Source organism: Sus scrofa, chromosome 3, assembly GCF_000003025.6.
Source record: "Sus scrofa isolate TJ Tabasco breed Duroc chromosome 3, Sscrofa11.1, whole genome shotgun sequence".
Lineage (NCBI taxonomy): Eukaryota > Metazoa > Chordata > Mammalia > Artiodactyla > Suidae > Sus > Sus scrofa.
This window is the reverse complement of record NC_010445.4, coordinates 41,411,392-41,437,249: the sequence shown is the minus strand read 5'-3', so window position 1 is coordinate 41,437,249 and position 25,858 is coordinate 41,411,392. Positions and strand designations below refer to the sequence as shown.

General features: G+C 55.9%; 1 protein-coding gene across 12 annotated transcripts; it reads left to right on the top strand.

The window, feature by feature from the left end:
- On the top strand, window positions 1–25,464 carry FAM234A (family with sequence similarity 234 member A). Of its 12 annotated transcripts, none has more exons than XM_021086935.1 (14): window positions 1–91; window positions 12,846–12,899; window positions 13,107–13,137; window positions 13,230–13,526; window positions 20,700–20,816; window positions 21,037–21,228; window positions 22,170–22,300; window positions 22,376–22,508; window positions 22,657–22,786; window positions 23,355–23,495; window positions 23,681–23,756; window positions 23,872–24,027; window positions 24,414–24,516; window positions 24,603–25,464. In XM_021086935.1, exons 4-14 carry the CDS (start codon window positions 13,262–13,264, stop codon window positions 24,812–24,814), a joined length of 1,656 nt encoding a protein of 551 aa, XP_020942594.1. In that variant the 5' UTR covers window positions 1–91; window positions 12,846–12,899; window positions 13,107–13,137; window positions 13,230–13,261; the 3' UTR covers window positions 24,815–25,464. The 12 variants fall into 12 exon arrangements, with proteins under 12 accessions (XP_020942594.1, XP_020942595.1, XP_005655176.1 ...); XM_005655119.3 differs by having other exon boundaries at window positions 2–91; window positions 12,846–12,895; XM_013987739.2 differs by having other exon boundaries at window positions 16–91; window positions 12,826–12,895.

Genomic DNA, 25,858 nt, shown 5'->3' with positions numbered 1-25,858 from the left:
TGCCGGGCCGTGTCCACCCCGCCCCGGAAGTGACGTCAAGAGCCGGGCAACCCGGCACCAGCGCTGGCAGCAGCTCCAGGGCGCGGCGCAGGTGAGTAGCTCGGCTTCGTCCTGCTCGCGCGTGCGCGCCGGGGCTCGCACCAGGCTCCCCTCTACCCATCCAGCCCGCGTCTGTCCGCCGCGGCAGCAGGGCCCCGGAGACCCCGGCCCATGCCCTCGCCCACCGCCCGGTTTCGGAGTCCACGCGTGTCTGCGCCGCGCTGTGGGTGGAGAAGCCGGCCCGTCCAGCCCCAGCGGATCAGCAGGTCCCAGCAGGTCCGATTCCCGCAGCCCAGGCTTCTGTGGCTCTCAGCTCAGCCCCAGTTTCCCCCAAGACAGGATTTAACTCGCTCTGGGAAGCTTCCCACCCTACGTAGGCTGCAGAGTAGCAAGCCAGCCATGCTGCATAGGTTGCCTGAGAGTCATTTAAAATATGCCAAGACTAAAACAGGATGTCCCTGGGCTGTCTCTCGCCAGGGTCAGATTCACTTGCCTTCTTCTTAGGAGAGAGTCCTTTAGACACCTGGCAAAGTAACCCAAAACTCAGCTGACGGTTCCTCATCTGCCGAGGTGCTCACTCCCTGCAGCCTGTCTCACTGAGGTCAAGCCGGGCAGAGTTTCAAAGGGGAGAGAACACTAGGTTTGCGGAGCTCCCAGCTCCCTCTGGGTTGATTCCCTGGGTGCTGACTGATGGTTTATCAGGTGGACAACTGCAGTTACCTGCAACCCTGTGATTTAAGGTGAGGAGCTTGTGCGGCGAGCTCACCTCCCCCTAGGCAGCTAATGTCTTTCTGAGCCACAACCAGATTGCACCTGTTTTGTCACTGCACCTTCTCACAGGAAGTGTGCAGCTGCCGCAGCTTAGATTCACTCAATAAGAGTGTCTGCTGATGGCTGGCATTGTTTCAGGTGCCGAGGATAGAGCACTCAACCAGACAGACAGAATTCCTGTCCTCAAAGTTCCTGTCGTGGCTCAGCAGTTAAGGAACCCGACTGGCATCCATGAGGACCCAGGTTCGATCCCTGGCCTCGCTCAGTGGGTTAAGGATCCAGCATTGCCTTGAGCGGTGGTGTAGGTCCAGACGTGGCTCGGATCCCACGTGGCTGTGGCTGTGCCATAGGCCGGCGGCTACAGCTCCAATTGGACCCCTAGCCTGGGAACTTCCATGTGCCACAGGTGTGGCCCTAAAAACACACACACACAAAGAATTCCTGTCCTCAAGGAGCTCCAATTCTATGAGGCCATACAGATAATAAGTAAGATACATAAGCAAAATATGGAGCATGCTAAAGAGGAAATACGGAGCTGGAAAGGGTGCAATGGAAACGACCCTGTTATCATCACTCAAGTGGACATTTTGGGGGGCATTTTTACCTGTTGTCTCAGTCCTTGTTGCACTGGTTGGAGTGTGTGAGGTGTCAAGCATTCGTAAAAATGATGTCCATCGCTGGAGGAGGCCTGCGGGCTTCCATTCAGGGGAGTCCAGAGGACTAGGAATAGAAGGGCAGGGGCTTAAAGACGGTCTTCGGGATTCGGTGATGGCTTTCGGGGGTCTCACTTGTCCCCCCGCGTCCCATACACCCATGCCCTGTTCCCTCTGTGTTGCCTTTCTTCTCCTCAGGAGCCCGCCTCTGTCGTAACTACTTGTGTTATCTGCTGCTGAGTAACAAACCAGCACAAAGTTTAATGGGTTAAAACATCAAACACTTATTATCACGTTCTGTGGGTCAGGAATTCAGGAGTGACTTGTTAGGTGACTGTGGTTCAAGGATCTCCTGGGGTTACAGTCAGGGTGCTGGCTGGGCAGGGGGGGGGTCCCCTCCAGGACGGCTCACTCCCTCAAGGCCTCAGCTCCTCATTTCCTAGCCCAGGGACTCTCCCCCATGGCCCTCCTCCTTCTCGACGACGTTGTGTTCCACGGGGCAAGCGATCAGAGAGGAAGGCCGTTTATGATCTAGGTCTGGAACTCTGCTCCTGCTCCTGCTGCATGCTGTTTGCTAGGATGTTACCAAGAAAAGACTTCGCCCTTGAAGGGGGCACATCACAGAGCTTGTGAACATGTTTGAAAAGCGCCATTCCCCTTACCACCTCTGTGGAACACAGTTCCTCTCCCCTGCAATTCCTCTTCCCTGCAATTCCTCTCCCCTGCAGTTCCTTCCTGCAATTCCTCTTCCCTCTAATTCCTCTTCCCTCTAATTTCCTCTTCCCTGTAATTCCAGCTGAAGTTCTGGACCTAGTATTCAGTTGGGCCCTAGTCACTGTGAATCGGATTTGCTGACTAGGCCTGAGTAAGGGGCCCTCCCCAAAGTTACCAGAACCACATGGGAAAGTGGATTTACCCACTGAAAATCCAGGCACCCTTATAGAGAGAAGGGACAGCTGTCAGTCCACCTGAGCCCCATGTCTGATCTATGCTGTCTATCTCAAATCAGGTTTTAAAAGTCAACTGTTCTAGTTCCCATTGTGACTTAGTGGGTTAAGAACTCGACTAGTATCCATGAGGATGTGGGTTTGATCCCTGGACTCCCTCTGTGGGTTGGGGATCCGGCATGCCATGAATTGCAGTGTAGGTCACAGACTTGGCTTGGATCTGGCATTGCTGTGGCTGTGGCGTAGGCTGGCAGCTACAGCTCTGATTTGACCCCTAGCCTGGAAACCTGCAAATGCTGCAGGTGTGGCCCTAAAAAAAGCAAAAATAAATAAGCAGAGAGAAAGAAAGAAAACTGTCTCTTATAGTATCGGGAAAGATTTGAGAGGACCAGAGAAATCCAGGTGAGAAGTTATAAAATATGACCTCAAGTAGTGGCTATTGAAAAAAAGGAGCTAGGAGTTCCCATCGTGGCTCAGTGGTAACAAACCCATGAGGACACAAGTTCGATCCCTGGCCTCACTCAGTGGGTTAAGGATCTGGTGTTGTGCTGTTGGTCACAGTCACAGCTCGGATCCTGCGTTGCGTGGCTGTGGTGTCAGCTGGCAGCTGTAGCTCTGATTGGACCCCTAGCTTGGGAACTTCCATATACCGCAGGTGCAGCCCCCCCAAAAAAATAAAGGGGAGCTAAATTGAAGAGATAAGTTAGAATCTACAGGATTGGTTGGACATTTCCAAATGTACAAAAAGAACAACACTGAATCCCAAATGAGTAACCAGGAGGTAGATGTCAGAGATCAAGTGGCACATCTCTAACTTTTTAAAAACTGGGGCATATATATTTTTTTAGTTGGAGGTAGGGGAGTTCCCGTCGTGGCTCAGTGGTTAATAAATCCAACTAGGAATCATGAGGTCACGGGTTTGATCCCTGGCCTCGCTCAGTGGGTTAAGGATCCTGCGTTGCCGTGACGATGGTGTAGGCCAGCAGCTACAGCTCTGATTCGACCCCTAGCCTGGTAACCTCCATATGCTGCGGGTGCGGCCATAAAACGACAAAAAAGACTAAATAAATACATAAATAAATTGGAGGTAGCACATGGGGGAAGAATGTGCTGATTTGCAGATGGAAATGGTTGGCTTGCTGTTGGCAGTTGTTGAATCTGGGTAGTGGGTAGGTTGGGCTTTGAGGAATATTTAAACACGTGACCAAGGGTTTTTTTAAAATAAGGATTTTTAAAAAGTAAATTGTGGAGTTCCCACTGTGGCTCAGTGGGTTAAGAACCTGACTAGTATCCATGAAGACACGGGTTCGATCCCTGGCCCTGCTCAGTACGTTAAGGATCTGGCATTGCTGTGAGCTGTGGTGTAGGCTGCAGACACGGTTCGAGTCTGGCATAGGCCGGCAGCTGCAGCTCCAATTCCACCCCTAGCCCCCGGGAACTTCCATATGCCATGGGTTTGGCCCTAAAAAGACCAAAAAAAAAAAGGTAAATTGATGACCTGCTTGTCTTATGGGGTTGATTCGAAGCAGTCAGGTGGGAGTTATACTGCATCTTCCTAAGAGCTTCTGCTTTCCTTCTTCCCTTCCCCTTAAGGCCTAGAAGAAACACAGATTTGTGGGGGAATCAAAGGGTCTAAGATCTGCCTTGGAGCCCAGGAGAAAGCCTTGGGAAAGGCTGTTCTCCCAGCAAACCTGCCAACGTAGCCTGAGACCGTCACTTGTCTGCAATGCAGGAGACCTCATTGTGGGCACTGTGCGAGCTGCCCACCGTTGCGCCGACAGTTTGTGTCCCGGGCAGGAACAGAACCGCGGGCCGAGGTCCGGCTCCCAAGCGCTGACCAGGTCCCCTTTCCCCAGGAACCGTGCGTGACCTTAAGTGTGTTCTCACTGGAAGGAGGGTGAAGGGGCTGTTCTGCGTCTGGAGAGTGTTTGCTTGGCGAAGCCAAGGCATAAACAGCTCAGCACTGTAGCTGTCATTGTCTGACTTCTGCTGGGCTCAGCCGAAAATCTGGCACCACCCAGCAGGATGCCGTGGGTGTCTCTCAGAGACGTCTGGCTGAACTGCCGTCGGGACACGCGGGCCTCCTGATGCAAGGGACATTCCTGAGCCACCTGTGTCTGTAACAGCCCGCTTTGGGGACAAGCGTTTGCGCACACAGGCGATGAGACGGATTTGCGAGTGTAGGTCTGTGCGAAAGACGGGCCTCGAGCAAGGAGAGTGTGGACGTTATCTCACGTCCGTGTCCAAGGATGGCTCTGGAAGGCTCTGTCCCCTGTTTAACTGGCCCTGAGGGCAAGTCCCCTGTGTGTGTGGCATGAGGACACGGCCCCGTGCCCGTCGGTCTCTGTGGGAGGGGTATCTGGAGTCATTTGAAAGACACAGGCGGACTTCTGGGGGGGAAGCTGGCTGATCCAGTCCGTGGGCCCATCCAGAACCGCCTAGGGTTTGACGCTGGCCCAGCGGAGACTCGGAGGATGCAGAGGGCTTACGGCGGGGGCCAGCCTGCAGGACGCCCTGAGAATCAGTTCCCATACTGGTCGAATCGTAGCAAGGCTGGGCGGGCAAAGCCAGTGCACACATGACACAGCGCAGATGCCGGGGGGCTGCCCCACAGGATGCAGCAGATTGGGTTGCACAGCAGGCACCCTGTGGTGCGTCGCGTGCTCTGTTGTGTACACTTCCAGTCCTTTAGAAGAGGGACCCTGCTGTGTGAATGAGGGGCGATAGCTCTGTACAGATTATGGAAGTAAGAGGTTTAACTTTTTAAAATAAAATTGGGTAACTTTTTTAGGAGAAAATAGCATTTGGGGTACATGAATAAACACACCCCCAATTTTTGTATGGCTTTTCTGAGCTTTATTACATGTGTTACTAGAAACACCCCTGATTTAAAAATTTTGAACTTTACAGCATTCTTCCAAGGGAATTTTCAGATCATGAATCAAAGAGATCATACTTTGAAAATTAAGCGCTTCAATCGAAAAGGTACTTTGCGTATTTTAAAAATTGGTTTCGGGAGTTCCTGTTGTGGCTCCGTGGTTGGCGGATCCGGCTAGGAACCATGAGGTTGCGAGTTCGATCCCTGGCCTCACTCAGTGGGTTGAGGATCCGGCGTTGCCGTGAGCTGTGGTGTAGGTTGCAGACGAGGTTGGGATCCCGAGTTGCTGTGGCTCTGGCGTGGGCTGGCGGCTACAGCTCCGATTGGACCCCTGGCCTGGGAGCCTCCATATGCCGCGGGAGCAGCCCCAGAAATGGCAAAAAAAAAAAAAAAAAAAAAAAAAAAAAGTTGGTTTCGGAGTTGCCTCTGTAGCTCAGCGGTTAACAAACCGGACTAGGATCCATAAGGATGCAGGTTCAATCCCTGACCTCACTCAGTGGATTAAGGATCTGGCATTGCCGTGAGCTTCGGTGTGGGTTGCAGACGTGGCTCGAATCCTGTGTTGCTGTGGCCGTGGTGTAGACCAGCAGCTGTTTCAACCCCTAGCCTGGGAACCTCCGTAAGCCACGGTTACAGCCCTAAAGAGAAAAAAAATTGATTTAAACTAAATGAAACTTTTGTTTAGTCTTATCTGCATATCTTAAAGTCTTAACACTGTTTTTAGCTCAGAATTTTGCAAACTTGGCATCACAGTCTGAACTGTGGCTCTAATTCGATCCCTGGCCTGGGAACTTCCATATGCTGTTGGTGTGACTATAAAAAGGAGAAAGAAAGTGGGCCTTACAGTTATCATTTGAGAAACTCAGAAGTAGCAAGAGAAAACCCCAAGGACTGTGGAAATCCTATGAATCAATTTCTGATTTCTGACCCTAAGACACGCTTGTTAAAAACAAGCCAGACAGAAAAGAACGCTAGATGCGAATGCCGCAGAGACCCACCTCTTAACCTCGGGGTCTCTCCCTTTAGTCTGCTGTCCTCCACAGTGGCATCTTTTTTTTTTTTTTTTGGCTTTTGCTTTTTTTTTAGGGGTGCACTGGCGGCAGATGGATGTTCCCAGGCTAGGGGTCAAACCGGAGCTGCCGCCGCCGCCGCCGCCGCCATCCTACACCCGTGTAGTCCACCTGTTCTGCGCACGGTGATGTGCATATGTCGGTCCAAACCCACCATCGGCCTTTGGTAACCATACATTTGGTTTCCAAATCTTTGAGTCTGTTTCTTATATCTTCTTGTGTGTCATTAGCGGTTGGATTTCACATATTAGTGATCTCATATGATATTTGTCTTACTTTACTTGGTATGGTCGACTCTACGTCCATTCGTGTTGCTGCAAACGGCAGTATTTCATTCTTTACGGCTGAACAGCATGCCCTTAACAGCCGCCACCCGCAGTATATGGAAATTCCCAGGCTAGGGGTCGAATCGGAGCGACAGCTGCCGGGTTACACCGCAGTCACAGCAGCTTGGGAACCGAGCCTCGGCTGTGACCTGAACCTCAGCTCACAGCAACACCGGATCCGGAACGCACTGAGCAGCACCAGCCCTGGAACCCACGTCCTCATGGATGCTAGTTGGGCTCATTACCACTGAGCCACCAGGGGAACTTCCAACAGCTTTTATTTTAGATGAAAACTTCTTAATTCCTTTTCAGTAGCTAGACAGCGGTCGTTTCCTTTCGTGTGCAAACCTGGACTTTGTTTTCCCATTGAGATTTACTGGCTCGGTGGTCCCCAGGATCCTGTCCTCAGACTTCTCACGCTGAGTGTAGCGGACGGAGTGATACGTGTCTTTTGCCCGGGTTGGGCTTCCGGATGCCTGTCTCTCGTGTGGGGCTGTTTACAGTGTGTAGGCCAGTGGCTGTGGATCTGTCCTGTCGGTTCCTGTCCTGCCCGAGGACCCCAATAAACACACTGGAGGGAGTTCCCGTCGTGGCACCACAGAAATGACTCCAACTAGGAACCACAAGGTTGCGGGTTAGATTCCCTGGCCTCGCTCAGCGGGTTAAGGATCTGACGTTGCCGTGAGCTGTGGTGTAGGTCACAGACGCAGCTTGGATCCACGTTGTTGTGGCTGTGTTGTGGGCTGGCAGCCGTAGCTCCAATTGGACCCCTGGCCTGGGAATCTCCATATGCCCCAGGTACGACCCTAAAAAGACAAAAAACAAAACAAAACAAAGCAGAAGCCCACACTGGATTTGCAGACGCTTCACTTAAGTTTCTCTTGCTCCCTCTTTCTGTGGAATGTAACCGCAGCTGGGATTTGAAACAAAATGAGGAAAGCCTGGCATCCGAAGACATACCAACTCTGCCCAGGGAGAGGCCCTGGGTCCTGCCAGGATCAGGTTGGGGCCCTGAGTCCCTTGTGTTCCCACAGTTGTGTTCACGGTGGCAGGTTGTGCGCTGGGCCCCTGCTCCTGAGGCGAGTGAGCGCCCCAGCAGAGAGGGCCTGCCGACTGCCCTCCCCGGGCTGCCACCGAGGGCTGGAAGGCTGGGCAGGAAGGCACTCCCTTGGGTGGCGTCAGGAGCGCGCCCAGGACGAGGCCTCAGAGCTGGCTCTGTCAGAGACGAGAACCCTTGGATGGCTGATCGGCTGGCTTGTTTTTGAAAATCGCAAATGACCCTGTGCCCTGAGCGTCCTGGGGACACGGGGATCTTTTGCCCCCAGGGTGGGAAGGGAGGTGACCGCCAGGTGGCTTGCGGAGCCAGCGCTGCTCAGAGATGCAGCGCAGGGGGCTGGGCCGTCTTTTCAGACCTTCGCATCGCTTCGGACGCTGCCGCTGCCATGGTTGATCTTCTGCCAGGAACACCCAAAACAAAGCAGAAAGCTCCCTGCCTTTGGGACAGGAAGGCCGAGGTCTGAAAGCTCGGGGCCCCTCCCTTGCTAAGCGCTCCTCTTCTGTCCCGATCTTAACTGCTCCTTTGGAACTAATGTGGACTCAGCGGCAGGAGGTGGATGTGGCTCGGGGCAGTCCCCAACTGAGCCCTTAAGGTGGTCCCCACGCAGAGGCTCTGCCGCAGGTGCACACTGGCACAGCCGCAGTGCCGTTGGCAGGGGACCCGGCCTGCTCGGGGTCAGCCTCCTCCACTCGGCCAGATTGCAGAGGGAGCAGACACCTGGACTCAGCGCACTGTCCCCTCCCCAGGGGCTTGCGTGTGGCCGTCATCCCTCCACCCACCCATCAGAGTAGGCGTCTCTTGGGTCGGCTGTGTCCCTACCCGGGTTTCCCTCTGGAAGAATGGAGACCTTCCGGCGTTCCCGTCGTGGTGCAGCGGAAATGAATCCAACTGGGGACCATGAAGTTGTGGGTTCGATCCTGGCCTTGCTCTGTGGGTTAAGGATCTGGCGTTGTCCTGAGCTGTGGAGTAGGTCGCAGACGTGGCTCGGATCTGGCGTGGCTGTGGCTGTGGTGTAGGGCGGCAGCTGTCGCTCCTATTGGCCCCCCAGCCTGGGAACCTCCATATACCATGGGTGCAGCCCTAAAAAGCAAAAAAAAAGAATAGAGACCTTCCTTCAGAGAAGGATCTGGAATCTTTCACCTGTTTATCAGAAAGAATCTCCAACGTGGAACTCAGTTAATGATTAGAAGGGGAAGGAAAGGACTCAGAGGAGGTCCAGTGAGCCCGTGATTCTGCAGGAGCAGCAGGTGGGCGGCCTCGCTCTGGGAGCCAGAGGCCCCGGTGGGAAGTGGAGCTGGTCCCTCCCACCCCGTCTAAGGGGCGTGGCCACCACCAGGGCCTCAGCAAGTCTGGGCTTCTGCCGAAACAGCCCCAGTGGCTCCTGCATCCACCCCAAGAGGCCTTTCAAATGCTGGAAGCCGCCAGAACCGAGCCTAGCGCCTCAGGTTTCAAATTTGTTTGCTCCCAACCCCAGAGTGAAAATGCATCGTGAGGCCAGACTTTGCCAGAGGGGAGCACGACCTTCAGTGTGCTGCCCAGCGCCCTGGGCCCTGCGTGGCTCAGCCCAAGCCGGCCTGTGATGCTTCCTGCTGCCGCTTCTCCACTTTGACGGGAGAGGGGACAGGGTGTGTGGGGGGTGGGGGGGCTTGACCAGCACCTGCAGGTGGCCTGTCCTGGGTTCCCCCTGAGAGAGCCTGGGGGCACAGGGCCTGGTGCCAGCACCTGTGGCCGTGGGCGGGCTGTGGCCTCGGGCACCTGGCCTCCCTGACGCCCACCCGTTCTCTGAGTGTGACTCTCTGGGCTCCCCTTCGATTCCGGGTGCTGTCTAATCTCCTTCCAGCCAAGCCACTTTCTAAGTTCTAAGGAACCTTGGCTGGCATGCAGGGTCCCTGGGAAAGGAGGTGGTCTCCCATCTCGGCCCCCTTGACTGCCCACCTGTGGGCAGCTCCATGAGGGGGAGAGGCTTCCTCAGTTGTGGCCTCCCCTCTGAGCAAGCACCTCCACTCCCAAGAGAAAACCAGCAGCAGCCCTGCTTAGAAAGACCAGCAGGGCTCCTACACACAATGGCATTTTCCACGGCCTCGAAGGAGGAGGGCTGGGAGGGAGGGCTGTCCTCAGGGGACACAGACCACCAGGACATGTTAGGATTAGGCTTTTCAGGGGCCCGGAAGGGCCCGTCACCCGCGTCGGAGCCACAGGTATGGGTGCAGCAGGTGACAACCTGCTGAATATAAATTTTCACCAACCCCCTTGAGATGCTGGAAAGGCTTACATGTAGGGAAAGGGATTAGAAATGATTTCAAAGCACAGATCAGGAGGCGATTGCAGGAGAGCAGATTTTAGTTGAGAACATGGCAAATTCCTGATGACTGGGACCGTGTGGGGCTCAGCTTCCGCTTCTGGGACCCCCTTCATCCACGCCCGCCCCCTGCCCCTCACATGGAAAACAGTGTTTCAGTGCGTGGACCACTCAGCATGCTGCCACACCTGCAGAATAACCCGACAGTTGTTTTTATTTTATTTATTTATTTATGGAAATTTTTTATTTTTTGTCTTTTTAGGGCCTCACCTACAGCATATGGAAGTTCCCAGGCTAGGGGTCTAATCGGAGCTGTTGCTGCCGGCGTACGCCACAGCCACAGCAACGTGGGATCCGAGCCATATCTGCAACCTACAACCCAGCTCATGGCAACACCAGATCCTTAACCCACTGATCGAGGCCAGGGATCGAACTGGCAGCCTCATGGTTCCTAGTTGGATTCGTTTCTGCTGCGCCACGACGGGAACTCCTTTATTTTTTATTTTTTATTTTTTATTTGTTTTTGCTTTTTAGGGTCACTCTCATGGCATATGGAAGTTCCCAGGCTAGGGCTCTCATTGGAGCTGCAGCTGCCGGCTTCCACCACAGCCACAGCTGTAGCAATTCGGGATCCGAGCTGTGTCTGCAGCCCACGCCGTAATTCCCAGCAAAACCAGATCCTTAACGCACTGAGCGAGGCCAGGAATCGAATCTGCATCCTCTTGGATAATAGTTGGATTCGTTTTTCTTTTTCTTTTTTTTGTCTTTTTGCCTTTTCTAGGGTCACACTTACGGCACGTGGAGGTTCCCAGGCTAGGGGTCTGATCAGAGCTGTAGCCGCCGGCCTACGCCAGAGATGAAGCAACACAAGATCCAAGCCGCATCTTCCACCTACACCACAGCTTACAGCAACGCCGGATCCTTAACCCACTGAGCAAGGCCAGAGATCAAAGCCGCAACCTCTTGGTTCCTAGTCGGATTCGTTAACCACTGGGCCACAATGGGAACTCCTAGTTGGATTCATTATTGCTGAGCCACAACAGAAACTCCAAGCTGGAGTTTCTTGCCCCAAATTTTAAAGCTCTTGAGAAAGAGAACATTAGGAGTTCCCTGGTGGCACAGCGGGTTGAGGATCTGGTGTTGTCACTGCTGTGGCTCGCGTTGAATCTCTGGCCTGGGAGCTTCTGCATGCTGTGGATGGAGCCAAAAAACAAAAACAAACACAAAAAAAACAGAGATAACTTTAAAGATACAGCTTTTAAAATCAAGAATTATAGCATTCTGGTCTCTCATTGAGTTTTCTTTGCTAAAAGAATCTATGCACTTTAAATATTTCCCAGCCCCTCCCTGGGGCACAGCTGGATGTGCCAGGTGGGGCCCACCGGACAGGCCTGCCCATCTCCCGGCGACAGGTCTGGTCCTTGTTGGATTTCCTGTGTCCAACTCTGTTCCTTGACAGGCAGACCTTTTCTGACCCCAAGGGGTTGAAAACCCACGTGTCAGCCCCTGGAGAGTGTTTGCATTTTGCTTTGGTTTTCTTTTGAAGTTGTGGTAACATACACACAGCCTAAGACTTAGGTTCTGGATTCAGTGCCCTCATGGATTTTGTAGCCACTTTACCCAGAAGGAAGCCTCCCCCGTGAGGCCCCCCGCCCTCCCCGCCCCGCCCCCACCCACCTACTTTCTGCTGCAAGGATCTGCCTGTTCTGGACGCTTCCTGTAAGAGCCATCATGTGGTCAGTGACCTTGCAACTCTGGATAATCTCACCGGGCATCATGATTCTTGAGGTTTGGTCCCCCCATCCCCCACCCCTGGGGCAGGTGTCCTTGCCTTCCTGCTCAAGGCTGCACAGGACTCTGTCGTGTGGACCCCATCACCTGTTGGGGGGATACGCAGGTTGCTGTGAATAAGAGGCTCTGAGCTCTGTCCAGAGCTCTGTCCAGGCTCTGTCCAGGCTTTCGTGTGAGTCCCTGTCCTCCGTTCTCCTGGGCAGGCGTCCAGCCGCGGAGCTGCCGCATGAGACGATTCCTGCGGGTCTGACCCTCCGAGGAACCACCAGACCATGTCCACGGTGGCGGCCGCCCCCCACGCCCCAGCCCGGCCAAGCCAAGGCCCCAGTATCTCCCCCTCCTCGCCTCCCCTCGCCGCTTATCATCTTATTCCTAAAGCTGCTCCAGAGGGTGCATACACGGGTCTTTAAATGAATTATTTTTATGCAGTAATTGGAGAGAAACAGTTAAAGTCAGAAAGGGACGGGTCGTGCCCTCTCGTCTCTTCCCGTCTCACGTCCACCACCCAGGGAGCCCATGCGCGTCCCGCTGCTCAGCCTCGGCACAGCCTCCCTCTGGGCGGATGAGGGTTGTGACTCATCAGACCCTTCCATCCCTTCCAGCCTCTCCATGCAATTTGTGTCAGTTAGGACACTGGTTTGCCTGCTTCAAAAGACCAAGATGCCCTATCTCTTGGCTTACGCAAGACAGACGCTTCTTTCTTGGCCCATGATGAAGGGCTCCGCTTGCCGGTGGAGGTGTCCAGCTGTCAGCACCCACGCTCTTTCAGTCCTGGCTCATTGCAAAGGCTTATGCATCTTATTTCCCGAGGTGGCTGCCCCAGGTCTCCTCCCCAGACCACCCCTGGTGCAGCCAGTGGGAGGGAGAGCATTGCTCCTCCGTGACTCCCTTTTTATCCGTACAAATGGTTCGCGTTGCAGTGCTTACTGTGTCCCATACTGTCACAAGGGCCTTGTATCCATTTACTAATTTCATCCTCAAACGTCTCTCAAAGGCGTTGTCTCCCTTTCACAGAGAAGGACTCCAGGCGTGGTCTGATCCAGCGGCTCACCCCAGGTCACACAGTGAGTAAGCGAGCCCCTCCCCTAGGGGCTGTGACCGCCGAGGCCGCCCTTTCCACGTCCCCCGAGGCAGTCAGAGGGGCTGAGTTAATGTTTAATCTGCCCGGGCGCCCTGTGGGAGGCCCAGGGCACAGGTGGGAGACGCCCATGTGCTGAGAGCCGGCAGCTCCTACCTGCCCGCACGGTAATTCTCTGATTCCTTCTGAACCCACAGCCTCCTGAAGCGCAGCCTCACCACCCTTTATGTAGGTTCCATTTCGGATTGACACCCGCAGTCGCCTTGGCACCAGCCCCCCCAGTGACCGTGGCGACTTCAGCTCCCCTTCTGTCACCACAGCGGCCAGGAGGTGACCTTGGGGGCTGTGCACGATGACAGACCACAAGGACTTAGAAGCCGAAATCCACCCCTTGAAGAACGATGACAGGAAGTCGCAGGACAGCCCCGGAAACCCCGCGCCGAAGGAACCGAACCCGAAGCCGGCAGCGCCGGCGGGCCTGTCCCGCTGCAGGACGGTGGCCTTCTTCCTCTCGCTCTTCGCCTTCCTCCTGGCAGTGTTCGTGGTGTCCTTCGTCATCCCGTGTCCCGACCGCCTGGCCTCTGGGACCACGTGGAGCGTCAGCTACAACGCGGCAGGTGCGCCCGAGGGCAGGGGTCCGCACCGTCCGCCCCCTGGGACGCCCCCTGGCCTCCCTGCGCTCCCTCCCACTGCAGGAAGGACGGGCGGGCGGGGTCGGGAGAGGAGAGCGGCCCCTTTGCTTACGTCTCTGAATTAAAAAGACATCCGCGAGGAAGCTCCCTGGTGGTGCAGCGAGTTGAGGATCCCCTGGTGTTGCTGCTGTGGCGCAGGTTCGAGCCCTGGCCTGGGAACCTGCCGCCGTTAGAAGAGGGTGGCAGAGGCCGCCCTGGGCGAGGCCCGGGCCTCCCCCGCGCGTGGCAGCTGGGGCCTGGTGGCCGGGCAGGGACGTGCAGTCGGGTTTCTCCCGGGAAGGAGGCTCTCCTCCAGAAGGACGCTCTGCTGCCCCGTATCAGTGGGCGTGGGCTCTGATCGCCGTGGAATGTTCCCTGCGCAGACTCCAGGCCGGCTCTGGTGGCATAAGGTCAATTTCTCCTTAAGGCCTGGTCTCTGGTCAGTTTCGTTCAGAGTTTGGTGCGTAATTGTGCTTGTGTGTTGATTTTTGTCAGCCTTATTGAGATGTGGTTTATGTGTCATGATGAACTCACTTGCTTTAAGCCTACAGGCCAGTGATTTTTAGTCAGTTTAGGACTTGAGTGCCTGGAGTTCCCGATGTGGTGCAGCCGAACCATGAGAAACCATGAGGTTGCACGTTCGACCCCTGGCCTTGCTCAGCGGGTTAAGGACCCGGTGTTGCTGTGAGCTGTAGTGTAGGTCACAGACGCGGCTCAGATCCCACATTGCTGTGGCTGTGGTGTAGGCTGGCAGCTGTAGCTCCGATCAACCCTTAGCCTGGGCACCTCCATATGCCTTGGGTATGGCCCTAAAAAGCAAAAAAAAAAAGACGACATCTGAGCAGCTGTCACCACCGTCCAGGTTTGGTCCAAGAGCCCTGGCTCACCCAGCACCCCCCCAGCCCTGGAGCCACCAGCCGCCCTTTCCTGGATGATTGACACGCATGGGCCCTTAGAGACGGCCCTCCAGCTTCCTTCCCTCGCGCAAGTGCATCCCCGGGGCATGTCCCTGCCTTTTTGCGCCGAACAGGTTCCTTTGCACGGAGACCAGGTACCGTGCGCTGAGCAGCTGGCGAGCACAGGGATCGTGTCCAGGTTTTGAGGCTTACGAGCGACTCTGTACAAATGCCCACGCGATGCATCTTTCGTTCCCCTCGGGCGGGTCGCTCGGGTTGAACCTCCTGGGAGTTTCTGTTGAAGTCAGGTCACCGCCAGGCTTCACAGCAGCTGCCCCCTCCCGCCCCCAGCCGTGTGGCCGCTCCGCATCCTTGTAACCCTTGCCGCCGTCTATCATTTTTATTTTTATTTTTTATTTTTGTTTGTCTTTTTAGGACGGCACCCACGGCACATGGAGGTTCCCGGGCTAGGGGCTGAATGGGAGCTGGAGCCACCAGCCTACACCACAGCCACGGCTACGCAGGATCCTTAACCCAGTGAGTGAGGCCAGGAGTCGAACCTGCATCCTCATGGATACCGGTCCAGTTTGTTAACCGCTGAGCCACGACAGGAACTCCCCAGCTATCTTTTCGGTGCAGCCTTCCTGATGCGGGTGAAGGGTCTGCAGCTGGCATTTCCCTGCTGACTGATGATGCTCACGTGGTTGTTAGCCCTTCTCGCGTCCTTGGCGAATGTCTATTTAGATCTTCCAAGCACTTAAAAGTGTGATTGTTTTGGAGTTCCCTGGTGGCCCAGTGGTTAAGGATCTGGCATTGTCATTGCTGCGGCACGGGTTCCGCGTGTTGTAAGAGCAGCAAAAAAAAAAAAAAAAAAAAACCCTCAAATGAGGGGGAAAGTATGATCGTTTTATTATCATGTTATAAAAGTTATGTTTCCAGATATGTCTTCCACCGTTCCTCCAACTTGTGAACATCTGCCACCTGTCTGGGGCTTGTCTTCATCTTCTTTTTTTTTTTTTTTTGTCTTTTTAGGGCCACACTCACGGCATATGGAGGTTCCTAGGCTAGGGGTCCAATAGGAGCTACAGCTGCCCACCTATGCCACAGCCACAGCAACCCCAGATCCTTAACCCACTGAGCGAGGCCGGGGATCCAACCTGCTACCTCACGGTTCCTCATCAGACTTGTTTCCGCTGCGCCACGATGGGAATGCCCTGTCTTCATTTTCTTCAGGGCAGCTTCTGAAGCACAAAAGTTTTAAATTGTGACGAAGTCTCCCGTTTTGTTTTTCGTGTGGATTGTGCTGTTCGCGTCTAAAACCTCTGTGCCTAATTTTTTTTAATTACTCTAATGAATTTATCACATCTGTAGTTGTATAATGATCATAACAATCTGATTTCACAGGATTTCCATCCCACGGCCCAAGCACATCCCCCCACCCCCCAAACTGTCTCCTCCGGAGACCATAAGTTTTTCAATGTCTGTGAGTCAGCATCTGTTCTGCAAAGAAGTTCTGTCTGTCCTGTTCTCAGATTCCACATGTCAGTGAGAGCATTGGATGTTGGTGTCTCATTGTCTGGCTGACTTCACTTAGCATGGTAATTTCTAGGTCCATCCATGTTGCTAAAAATGCGGGTATTTCATTCTTTTTGATGGCTGAGTAATATTCCATTGTGTATATGGACCACATCTTCTTGACCCACTCTCTGTCGATGGACATTTAGGTTGTTTCCATGTCTTGGCTACTGTAGATAGTGCTGCAATGAACATTGGAGTACACGTGTCTTTGCGAGTCGTGGTTTTCTCTGGATAGATGCCCCGGAGTGGGATTGCTGGATCAAATGGTAGTTCTATGTTTAGTTTTCTGAGGCATCACCATACTGCTTTCCACAGTGGTTGCACCCATTTACAATCCCACCCACAGTGTCATAGGGTTCCTTCTTCTCCACACCCTCTCCAGCACTTACTGTTTGTAGACTTTTGGATGATGGCCCTTCTGGCTGGTGTAAGGTGGTACCTCATCGTGGTTTTGATTTGCATTTCTCTAATACTGAGTGATGTTCAACATCTTTTCATGTGTTTTTTAACCATCTGTGTGTCTTCTTTGGAGACCTGTCTGTTTAGATCTTCTGCCCATTTTGTGATGGGGTTGTTTGTTTTTTGGGTATGGAGCTGCAGAAGGTGTTTATAAATTTTGGCGATGAATCCCTTGTCCGTCGATTCACTTGCAAAGATTTTCTCCCATTCCTTGCATTGTCTTTTTGTGTCATTTAGGGTTTCCTTTGCTGTGCAGAACCTTTGAAGTTTGATTCGGTCCCATTTGTTTGTTTTTGTTTTTGTTGTCAATACTCTGAGAGGTGGATCTGAGAAGATGTTGCTGCCGTTGATGTCAGAGAGTGTTTGGCCTGTTTTCCTCTAGGAGTTTGGTAGTGTCTGGTCTTAGATCTAGGTCTCGAATCCATCTGGAGTTGATTTTTGTGGATGGTGTTAGGGAGTGTTGTAATTTCCTTCTTTTCCATGTGGCTGCCCAGTTTTCCCAGCACCACTTACTGCATAAGCTGTCCTTTCTCCATTGTACATCCCCGCCTCCTTTGTCATCGATGAGGTGGCTGCAGGTGCCTGGGTGTGGCTAATTTAAGGTCGTGAAAATGTCCTGTTTTTTTGGGGGGGAAACGTTATAGTCCTCGCTCCGTGTTTAGTTCTCTGATCCTCTCGAGGTTCTTTGGGCCTCGTGTTTGGTGCACAGCCAGGATGAGGTGTCCCGAAACCATGCCACGCGCCTTCCTCTCCAGCAGGACCGTCTCAGAGTCAGAGGGCACCATGCCTCCTTGGTCCTGGGAGCTCTGTGGCACTGGGGACAGGAGGGGTGCGTGTTACCATCAGCTCTCCCCACGCTGTCACACTGTTTTCTGGCCACATGGTCCCTTCCCCACTGAATTTCCTGGTGCCTTTGCTGAAACTAATTGGCCATCCGTTCTGTTGCATTTAACTGTCCTTAACCAGTGCCATGTTACCTTGCTTAGAAGCAGAGAAATAAGGAGTGCCCACTGCAGCTCAGCGGAAACGAACCCAACTAGTATCCACGAGGTTGCAGGTTCAATCCCTAGCCCCGATTGGTGGGTTAAGGATCTCGCATCGCCGTGTGCTGTGGTGTAGGTCATGGAGGTGACTCGGATCCCGAGGTGCTATGGCTGTGGTGTAGGCTGGCAGTTGTCGCTCAGATTCAACCCTTAGCCTGGGAACCTCCATATGCTGCGGGTGGAGCCCTAGAAAAGGCAAAAAAAAAAAAAGTTCTCTTTGATGCTATGGTGATAGGAATTATTTTCTGAGTTTAACTTTCAATTTCGATCTGATAGTTTACAGAAACACTGCGGGTTATTGTGTGGATTTTTTTTTCTTTTTAGGGCCGAACCTGCAGCACATGGACATACTCGGGCGAGGGGTCGAATCGCAGCTACAGCTGCCGGCCGACACCACAGCCACAGCAACGCCGGATCCTTAACCCACTGAGCGAGGCCAGGGATCAAACCTCCGTCCTCATGGATGTGAGTCAGACTCATCTCTGCTGAGCCAGGACGGGAACTCCTGTCCTTTATTGACATCAGGGCGTATTGTCTTTATTTCCCGATGTTAAGGCCGCCTCGTGTCCCTGGGACAGAGCCCTGTGTCCTGACCACATCTTCAGGTGGCCAGTGAGCTCTCTGTTCGTGAGGGACACCGAGCAGCTTTCTTTGCAGTGAGGTTTTGCGTGGCTTAGTGTGCGGGGGTGTGGAGTGCAGCCGTTGCCAGCTCTCATGCCAGTGCGCAGGCTGCAGACCGCCCGGGCATGCGGGGTGTCCCCAGGGCCAGCCGGGGCTGGCAGGTGCCGGCTGGCCTTCCTCTCTGCCGAGTATGTCTCACCGGGGTTGCCTGCAGCCCTGGCCTGCCCTTGATCAGGGCCGGAGTCCATTAGGTTTTCAGCAGTCGGCCCCTCGCGGGAAGCTGCCGGGTTGGATTTTTTTTTAATTTATTTTTATTTTTAGCTGCTGGTTTTTAAACTTAGCCTGTCGGGTGTCCAGCTGAGGGATGGCGGGATGGGAGCAGCCCCAGGTTTCGATGCCAGACTCTCACTGTTTTTGACCCAAGGCTTAGAACTGCTTCCTAAATGAGACCTTCTCAACTGGTGGTCTGCCTGTGGTCCAGGGCCAGCATCCCGACAGGCGGGCTTCTCCCAGGTCTATCTCATTCTGTTATTTTTAGAGAAGAGAATTTGCCCCGCTCTTCCCTCCATGATTCTGGAAATCTTGTATCTGGTATTCAGTTTTATTTTTAATTGCAGTAAAATTCACATCACCCAAAACATTGCCATTTTAATGTAAGCACTTCGGAGCTCCCTATCTGGTGCAGCAGGTTAAAAATCTGACTGGAGCAGCGCGGGTCAAAGCTGCAGCTTCAATTCCATCCCTGGCCCCTGGGAACTTCCACATGCTGAGGGTGCAGCCATAAAAAAATAGTAATAAAATAACTTTAAAGAAAAATAATAAAGGCACTCCTGTCGTGGCTCAGTGGTTAACGAACTCAGCTACTATCCGTGAGGATGCGGGTTCAATCCCTGGCCTCCTTCAGTGGGTTAAGGATCCGGCGGTGCCGTGAGCCGTGGTGTAGATGGCAGATGTGGCTTGGATCCCGCATTGCTGTGGCTGTGGTACAAGTCGGGGGCTACAGGTCCGATTCAGCCCCTAGCCTGGGAACCTCCGTCGGCCCTTAAAAGACAAGACAATAATAATAATCTGTCGTTTGCCCGGATCCCTTTTTGTTTGTCCATTCTTCTGTTCATGGACGCGTGGGTTGTCTCGCCTGTTGTCTGTTGTAAATAATACTTCTTTGAACATTCAAGTCGAAGTAACTCTTTGAGCCTGTGCTTTCAGTTATTTTGAGTGTATACCCCGAGAACGGAATTGCTGAATCTTGTGCTACTTCTGTTTTTAACTTCTTGGGAAACCGCTAGGCTGCTTTCCACAGGGGCTGCACCCCTTTATATCCCCGACAGCAGAGCACAGGGCTCCAGGTTCTGCAACTGTTGTTTTTTGTTTTTTTAATAATAGCTATCCTAACAAGTTTGAAATGGTGTATCATGATGCTTTTGATCTGCATTTCCCTAATTACTAGTGATGATGAGCATTTTTTCATGTGCTTATGGACTGTTTGTGTTTCTTTGTGTGTGTGTGCATGTGCGTGTGTGTGTCATGTCTAAGGCATGCAGAAGGTCCCGGGCCAGGGATCAAACCTGTGCCACAGCAGTGACAACGCCAGGTCCTTAACTGCTAGGCCACCAGGGAACTCCACTATTTGTTTATCTTAGGAGAAACAGATCTTCAGGTTTGTGCCCCCCCCCCTTTTCTTTTGTCTTTTGTCTTTTTAGGTCTTCTCGCGTGGCACATGAAGGTTCCCAGGCCAGGGGTCAAATGGGGGCTGCAGCCGCCAGCCTCCTACACCACAGCCACAGCAATGCGAGCCACGTCTGTGAGCCACACCACAGCTCACGGCAGCGCTGGAGCCTTACCCCACTGAGCGGGGCCAGGGATTGAATTCGCATCCTCAAGGATGCTAGTCAGATTCACTTCCGCTGAGCCACGGCGGGAGCTCCACTTGGCCCATTTTTGAACTGGGTGCTTGTTGCTGGGCTGTAGGAGTGCTCTGTGTCCCCTGGATATTAACCCTTCCCAGATGTATGGGTTGTGGATATCTTCTCCTCGTCTGCGGCTGGTCTCGCCATGCTCCGGATGATGCCTTCGATGTGTCCGGTTCATCTGCTGGTTCCTTTTGATGCCTGTGTTTTCGGCGTCTTGTCCCCGACGTCGTTCCTGCACCCAAGGTCGTGAGGATTCCCATTTTCTTCTAAGAGCCTCATGCTCTCCGTTGGGTTTTTGGTCCGTTTCGAGTTCATTTGGGGGCATGGAGTGAGGCAAGGGAGGGCCCAGGCTCGTGCTTTGGGGGTTTGGTTCTAAGGCGTGAAGGTTGTCGTCTGAGCCCTCGAATGAAAGGAGGGCGCCGCCCTGGGGGCCCAGGCAGGTGAGGCAGGGGCTCTGGCCGAGCAGGTGTCCAGAGCGCGCCCTTGCGATGCTCAGCCACCCCATCAGGCAGGTCTCGCCGCTGTTCTGCAAGCGGGGGAAGGGCAGCGCCCTGAGGGCGCGCAGAGGTGGGTGCGCCAGGCCTGGGCACCGAGCCGTGGTTTCCTTTTCAGTCGCCTATGACTTTCTGGCCACCAGCGACATAAACAAGGACAGGATCCAAGATGTCCTCTTCCTTTATAAGAACTCCGACGGCGGCAGCAACGTCAGCCTCGCCTGTGCTGAGGAAGGTAACTTCGTTTCTATCCAGAGTGTCTCGGGTAGGAGCTGAGAGAATTTCTGGAAACGCTCACCTGGCCCCTCCTTCCAGCAGGACTAGGAAGGGACCAGGAGGCCGTCCCTGCATCCCCTGCTTTGGGGTCCACACGGGGCGGGACGAGGGGGAGGAGCTGGGGCAGGTGTGGCACGGGCAGGTGCGCTCGGCCCGCAGTGCTGGGTCTCTCCATCCAGGCTTCTCCTCCCCCTGCACCTTTGTGGCCGCTGCGTCAGGGGCCAATGGCACGATTCTCTGGGAGAGGCCGGCGGCCCAGAACGGGGCCCTGGTGGAGTGTACCGGCCCCCAGCCGAGGGGCGGCGAGGCGCCTGCTGCCTGCATCCTCCTGGGCAGACCCGGCCCTTTCATCGCGGTGAACCTGGTGACAGGTAGGCTGCGTCCCGAGGTGGGTGCCCTGGGCCTCTGCACACGGTCTGACACCAGGATGCTCCGAGGAGGGTCCACCAGGGGCTCGGGCAGCAAGACTAGGCAGGAAGAAAGGCTCGGGGTGGGAGGGGACAGCATGAGGAGTCACCCATCATAGCTGTGGCCTCAGTGTAAGTCCTGCCAGTGGCCTTTTTTGGGGGGTGGGTGGGGAGCACAGAGGGGGAGAACTTGGCTGCCGCCTTGGGGCCCTTGGCAGCGTCCAGGGAGCCCTGAGGGCTGTGGGCTGCGCCTAAGGAACTGGGTGCCTTGGTGCTGCATTTAGCGAGTAGTGGCACTTCCTTTGCAAGGTGTGGTTTCAAGGACATAGAGGAAAAGTAAAGCTGGAGATAGTTGAAGAACAGAAGGGAGTTCCCGTAGTGGCGTAGCAGAAACGAATCTGATTAGGAACCATGAGGTCGCGGGTTCGATCCCAGGCCTCACTCAGTGGGTTAAGGATCTGGCATTGCTGTGAGCTGTGGTATAGGCTGGCGGCTACAGCTCCAATTCAAGCTCTAGCCTGGGAACCTCCATATGCCATGGGTGTGGCCCCCCCCCCAAAAAAGAGGATTGTTTAGAAAGGGGTGTGGACCAGATCGTAGCTGTCAGAGCCGTCAGGTCAGGCCCTGCACCTTCCCCCTCTCTGCCCTGAGCGCAGCGCAGAGGTGCAGCCGGGACCCCAGGCCCTGCCCATCCAGGGGCCTGAGACATTCTAGGGCCGCACGCGGAAGGTGGGGCAAGGTGAGAGGCGGGGGCCGTGCTGGCCAGAGTGACGCTGCAGCACCAGCCTGAGGGGCCCACCGGCCGCACACACGTGTTGTGTGCACACCTGTGCACACCTGTGCTCGGGGGTGGGGCTGTGGTGGAAGGTGGAGCCAGCGCTCAGGAGCCCCGTGCTTGGTTTCAGGGGAGACCCTGTGGACCCACCCCAACAGCTTTGGGGGGAACACGTCCATCCTGAGTCCTCTGCTCTGGGTGCCTGACGTCGACGCGGACGGCGCCCCGGACCTGCTGGTCCTCACCCGGGAGGAGAAGCAGGTACCACCGCACCTTCTCCTGCCCAAGCCTCCCGCCCACAGGCCAGGCCGCCTCACACCCTCCCACGTGTTGCAGGTTAACGGCTACATCTATTCCGGGAGCACCGGGCAGCTGGTTGGCCCCCCAGGCAGCCTGGGTGTGGACGGGACCAGTGGCGCCATCCTCCACGTCACCAGGACAGGTGCCCCCTACGTCCTGCTCCCCTGCGGTACGTGGCCTCCAAGGCACCCAGGACAGCGTCCCTGCAAGCCTGCTGGTCTCAGATCAACTCTGCACCTGGGAGGAGGTGGGGGTGAGCACCTTGTCACCAGGAAGGGGAGAACCCACGCCCGCGTGACCACGCATGTTTTTTACAGAGAGCTCCCTCTGTGGCTTCTCAGTGAAGGGCCTCTACGAGAAGGCGACCGGGAGGGACAGCTTGCTCAAGACAGACCCCCTCTGGGAGGACATGCTCAATGCCACCTCCCACCAGCTACGTCTGCACAGGTGGGTGGCTCCAGGTGGGGGCCCTAGCCCGAGGAGCAGTGGGGCGGGCCCAGGTCCTCGTGTGGGGTGTTGAGCCCAGCCTGGGCTGAGCCTCAGGGAACCAGCACACAGAAGCAGGATAAAAACAGGAAAAGAGGAGTTCCCGTCATGGCTCAGGGGAAACGAATATGACTGGTATCCATGAGGATGCAGGTTCGATCCCTGGCCTTGCTCAGTGGCTTAAGAATCTGGTATTGCCATGAGCTGTGGTGCAGGTTGCAGATGTGGCTTGGATCTGGCGTAGCTGTGGTGTAGGCTGCCGGATACAGCTCCAACTCCACCCCTAGCCTGGGAACTTCTATATACTGCGGGGGCAGCCCTAAAAAGCAAAAAAAAATTTAAAAAAACAGCAGGAGAAGATGCCCCCCCCATAGGCTCACGGGTCCCTGCGTGGAGTTAGGGTCTCCTCTGAGTCTGAGACTGGAGGCAGCGGGGACCCCGGGGCTGAGCCCCGGGAGCTGAGGGGAGCAGCCGTGGCCAGTGCAGGGAGAGTCTGCCCCCCACTCCCATATCCTTGCTGCCCGCGTAGCTGGGGAGCCGTCCGCTACGTGATGACCATTCCGGGGAAGGCGGGCGAGGACCTGCTTCTCGTGACTTCGGAGGCCTGCATGCTGCTGGACGGTCAGGACCTGGCACCCCGGTGGACCCTTGGTGCAGCCCAGATCCACAGGTATGCGGTTCTCCCGGGAGGCAGCCCTAGAGACGAGGCCCATGTGCTTCTGCCACCGGCCACTGCCCATCCCCTGGTGCCACCCTGCACTGGGCGGACCCCAGTGTGGGCAGCCTTGGCCTGTGCAGGTGGGGCCGCCTCTCCTTCCAGAGGCCCCGCCTGAGCCCTCGTCTCTGTTCTTCCAGAAAACCCGTCCTCGGCCACTACAAACCTGACACCCTGGCCGTGGTTATCGAGAACGGGACCGGCACCGACAGACAGGTTGGCTGTGCCCCCTCCGGGTGTCACCTCTGCCCGTAGCTGAGCAGGAGGCCTCAGTGAGACAGGCGCCCAGTCGCCCTCAGGGACTCGAGCCCCGTGCTGTCCCTCCCTCCAGATCCTGCTTCTGGACCTCAGCTCCGGGGCCATCCTGTGGAGCCAGGCCCTCCGGGGCCTCCCCAGGGACCCGCAGCCCGCCAGTCTGCCCACTGCAGACCACCGTTCTGCCTTCTTCTTCTGGGGCCTCCACGAGCCGGCTGGCGCCAATCAGACGGTACCTCTGGGGCATGGGCACGCTCGGGAGCCAGTCCTGGGGGGGCCTTGTGCACCCAGGTGACTGGCAAGTGCGGATAAGTAGCCACAGTGGAGGGTGGGCAGGAGGATCCAGTGTCCTGAGCCCAGGGAAGGTGGCCTGGGCTGCAGAAGTGGGGTGCAATGGGGTTCCGTCTGGAAGACACCCAAGAAGGGACACGGACAGGGACGGGTGGGGGAAGGGGCAGAAGGGGGGTGCAGCGTTGGGGCTGGCGTTCCACGGGACCCGGGCGGCGGGTGGGGGGGAACCCTGGGGGTCGCAGCTCTGGGTGTGGTCGCTGTCACGAGTGTCTCACGAGGCCCCAGGGCAGTCTGGCCGCTCAGCCTCAGGCCCCGCTGTCCACCTAGGACCCCAGAGCCGCCCCGCACAGCCTGTACCTGTTCCACCCGACGCTGCCTGGCGTCCTGCTCGAGCTGGCCAGCATCTCCGCCCACATTGTCGCCTCCCGCGGTGAGTGTCCCTCCGAGGGGCCCCAGCCCGCCCGCCTCTGGGGCCTGCCCTGGCCGGACTGGGACCTGACGGCCACATCCCCACAGTGGTTCTGCTGGAGCCAGGTCGCCACGCTGCCTGTATCCTCCTGACGGGCCCGGCCAGCCCGGATGTCCCTGGCCTGGTCTCCGTGGCCAAGTACAAGGTGCAGGACCTCGTTCCGAGCAGCAGGGTGATCCACCTGGTCCAGGGTGGACCCGACAGTGACCAGGCTGTCAGGAACCGGTTCTCCCGCCTGCGGTACCGAAGCGAAGCCTAGACCTGCGGCGGGAGGCGGTCAGCCCTGGACGCCTGCGCTGGCTGCTCCCTCCGCGGGGCCTCCCCCTCCCACCAGCACACCGGGTCCTCCGGCTGGTCCCCGCTCCGTGCCGCACAGGGGGCTCCCCACCTGCAGGCGCCCATCTGTCCATCTGAGCCTTGTCTCTGTGCACCGTCTCCCTGGGGTTGTAGAGTTCAGAGGGGCCGGGCCCTGGGTGGCCTGAGGCAATTCCAGCCCCTGCTATGGTTCGTGCTGACGCTCCTGCGTCGGGGCCTGGGAGGACCTGGTGGGTGGGGCTGCGAAGAGCTGTGCGGTCCGAGGACTTGGTCACAGGACACGTGCTGGGACCACGGGACCCCTGGACACACACTGGGCTCTTCGTCACTCGGCGTCCTTGGACATAGCCAGCGTCCTGTATCCTCCTGACGGGCCCCTGGACATAGCCAGCGTCCCTCGTCCCTCCTCCCTCCTGGTGCTTCGATGCCCCAGCAGTCGGTGTCACCTGACGCCAGACTCACCTCTGTGCCTTGTTCGCCCCAGGCCCACCTGGTGCTCTGTGTGGCTCAGCTGTGCCCAGACAAAAGAAAGCAGCCTGATGACACTGGGAACCTCGGGAAGAAATCAGAATAAACACTGGTTTTGCACTGTCTGCGAAGCCCCCAGGTGCCCATGTCTGTCTGCCACGTCACTGGGGAGGCAGCAGGGGAGGTGAGCCCCCCACCCACACCCGCCCGCTCAGACATGGGGGCAGGGGGGAGGGACCAGCACGGCCCCCACGTGCATCTCAGACCCCAGCAGGCCCAGCCCGGCACGTGGGCTTGCTCCCACCTGGAACAGGCTCCACCCCCGGGCACCTGTGTCCTCCAAAGGCTGAGCTCTGGCTGCTGCCTGGGCAGGAGGAGCCTGGGCGGCAGGCTTCAGAGAGACACGGGTCTGGGCGCCAGTGAGGAGGGCTGTGGCGGAGGATCCTGCGGGAGTTAACTGTAGGCAGAACTCGGTCCACTCATCCGCTTTTCCTTGCAAAGGCGTGGGAGGCAACATCGA

What these genes read in the sequence shown, in the direction of transcription:
- FAM234A (XM_021086936.1), top strand. Translation starts at nt 13,262, where the DNA reads ATGACAGACCACAAGGACTTAGAAGCCGAAATCCACCCCTTGAAGAAC. An exon ending in CGTCAGCTACAACGCGGCAG is followed by an intron (nt 13,527 to 20,699) that starts GTGCGCCCGAGG and finishes TTTCCTTTTCAG; the next exon opens with TCGCCTATGACTTTCTGGCC. An exon ending in CTACGTCCTGCTCCCCTGCG is followed by an intron (nt 22,509 to 22,656) that starts GTACGTGGCCTC and finishes TGTTTTTTACAG; the next exon opens with AGAGCTCCCTCTGTGGCTTC.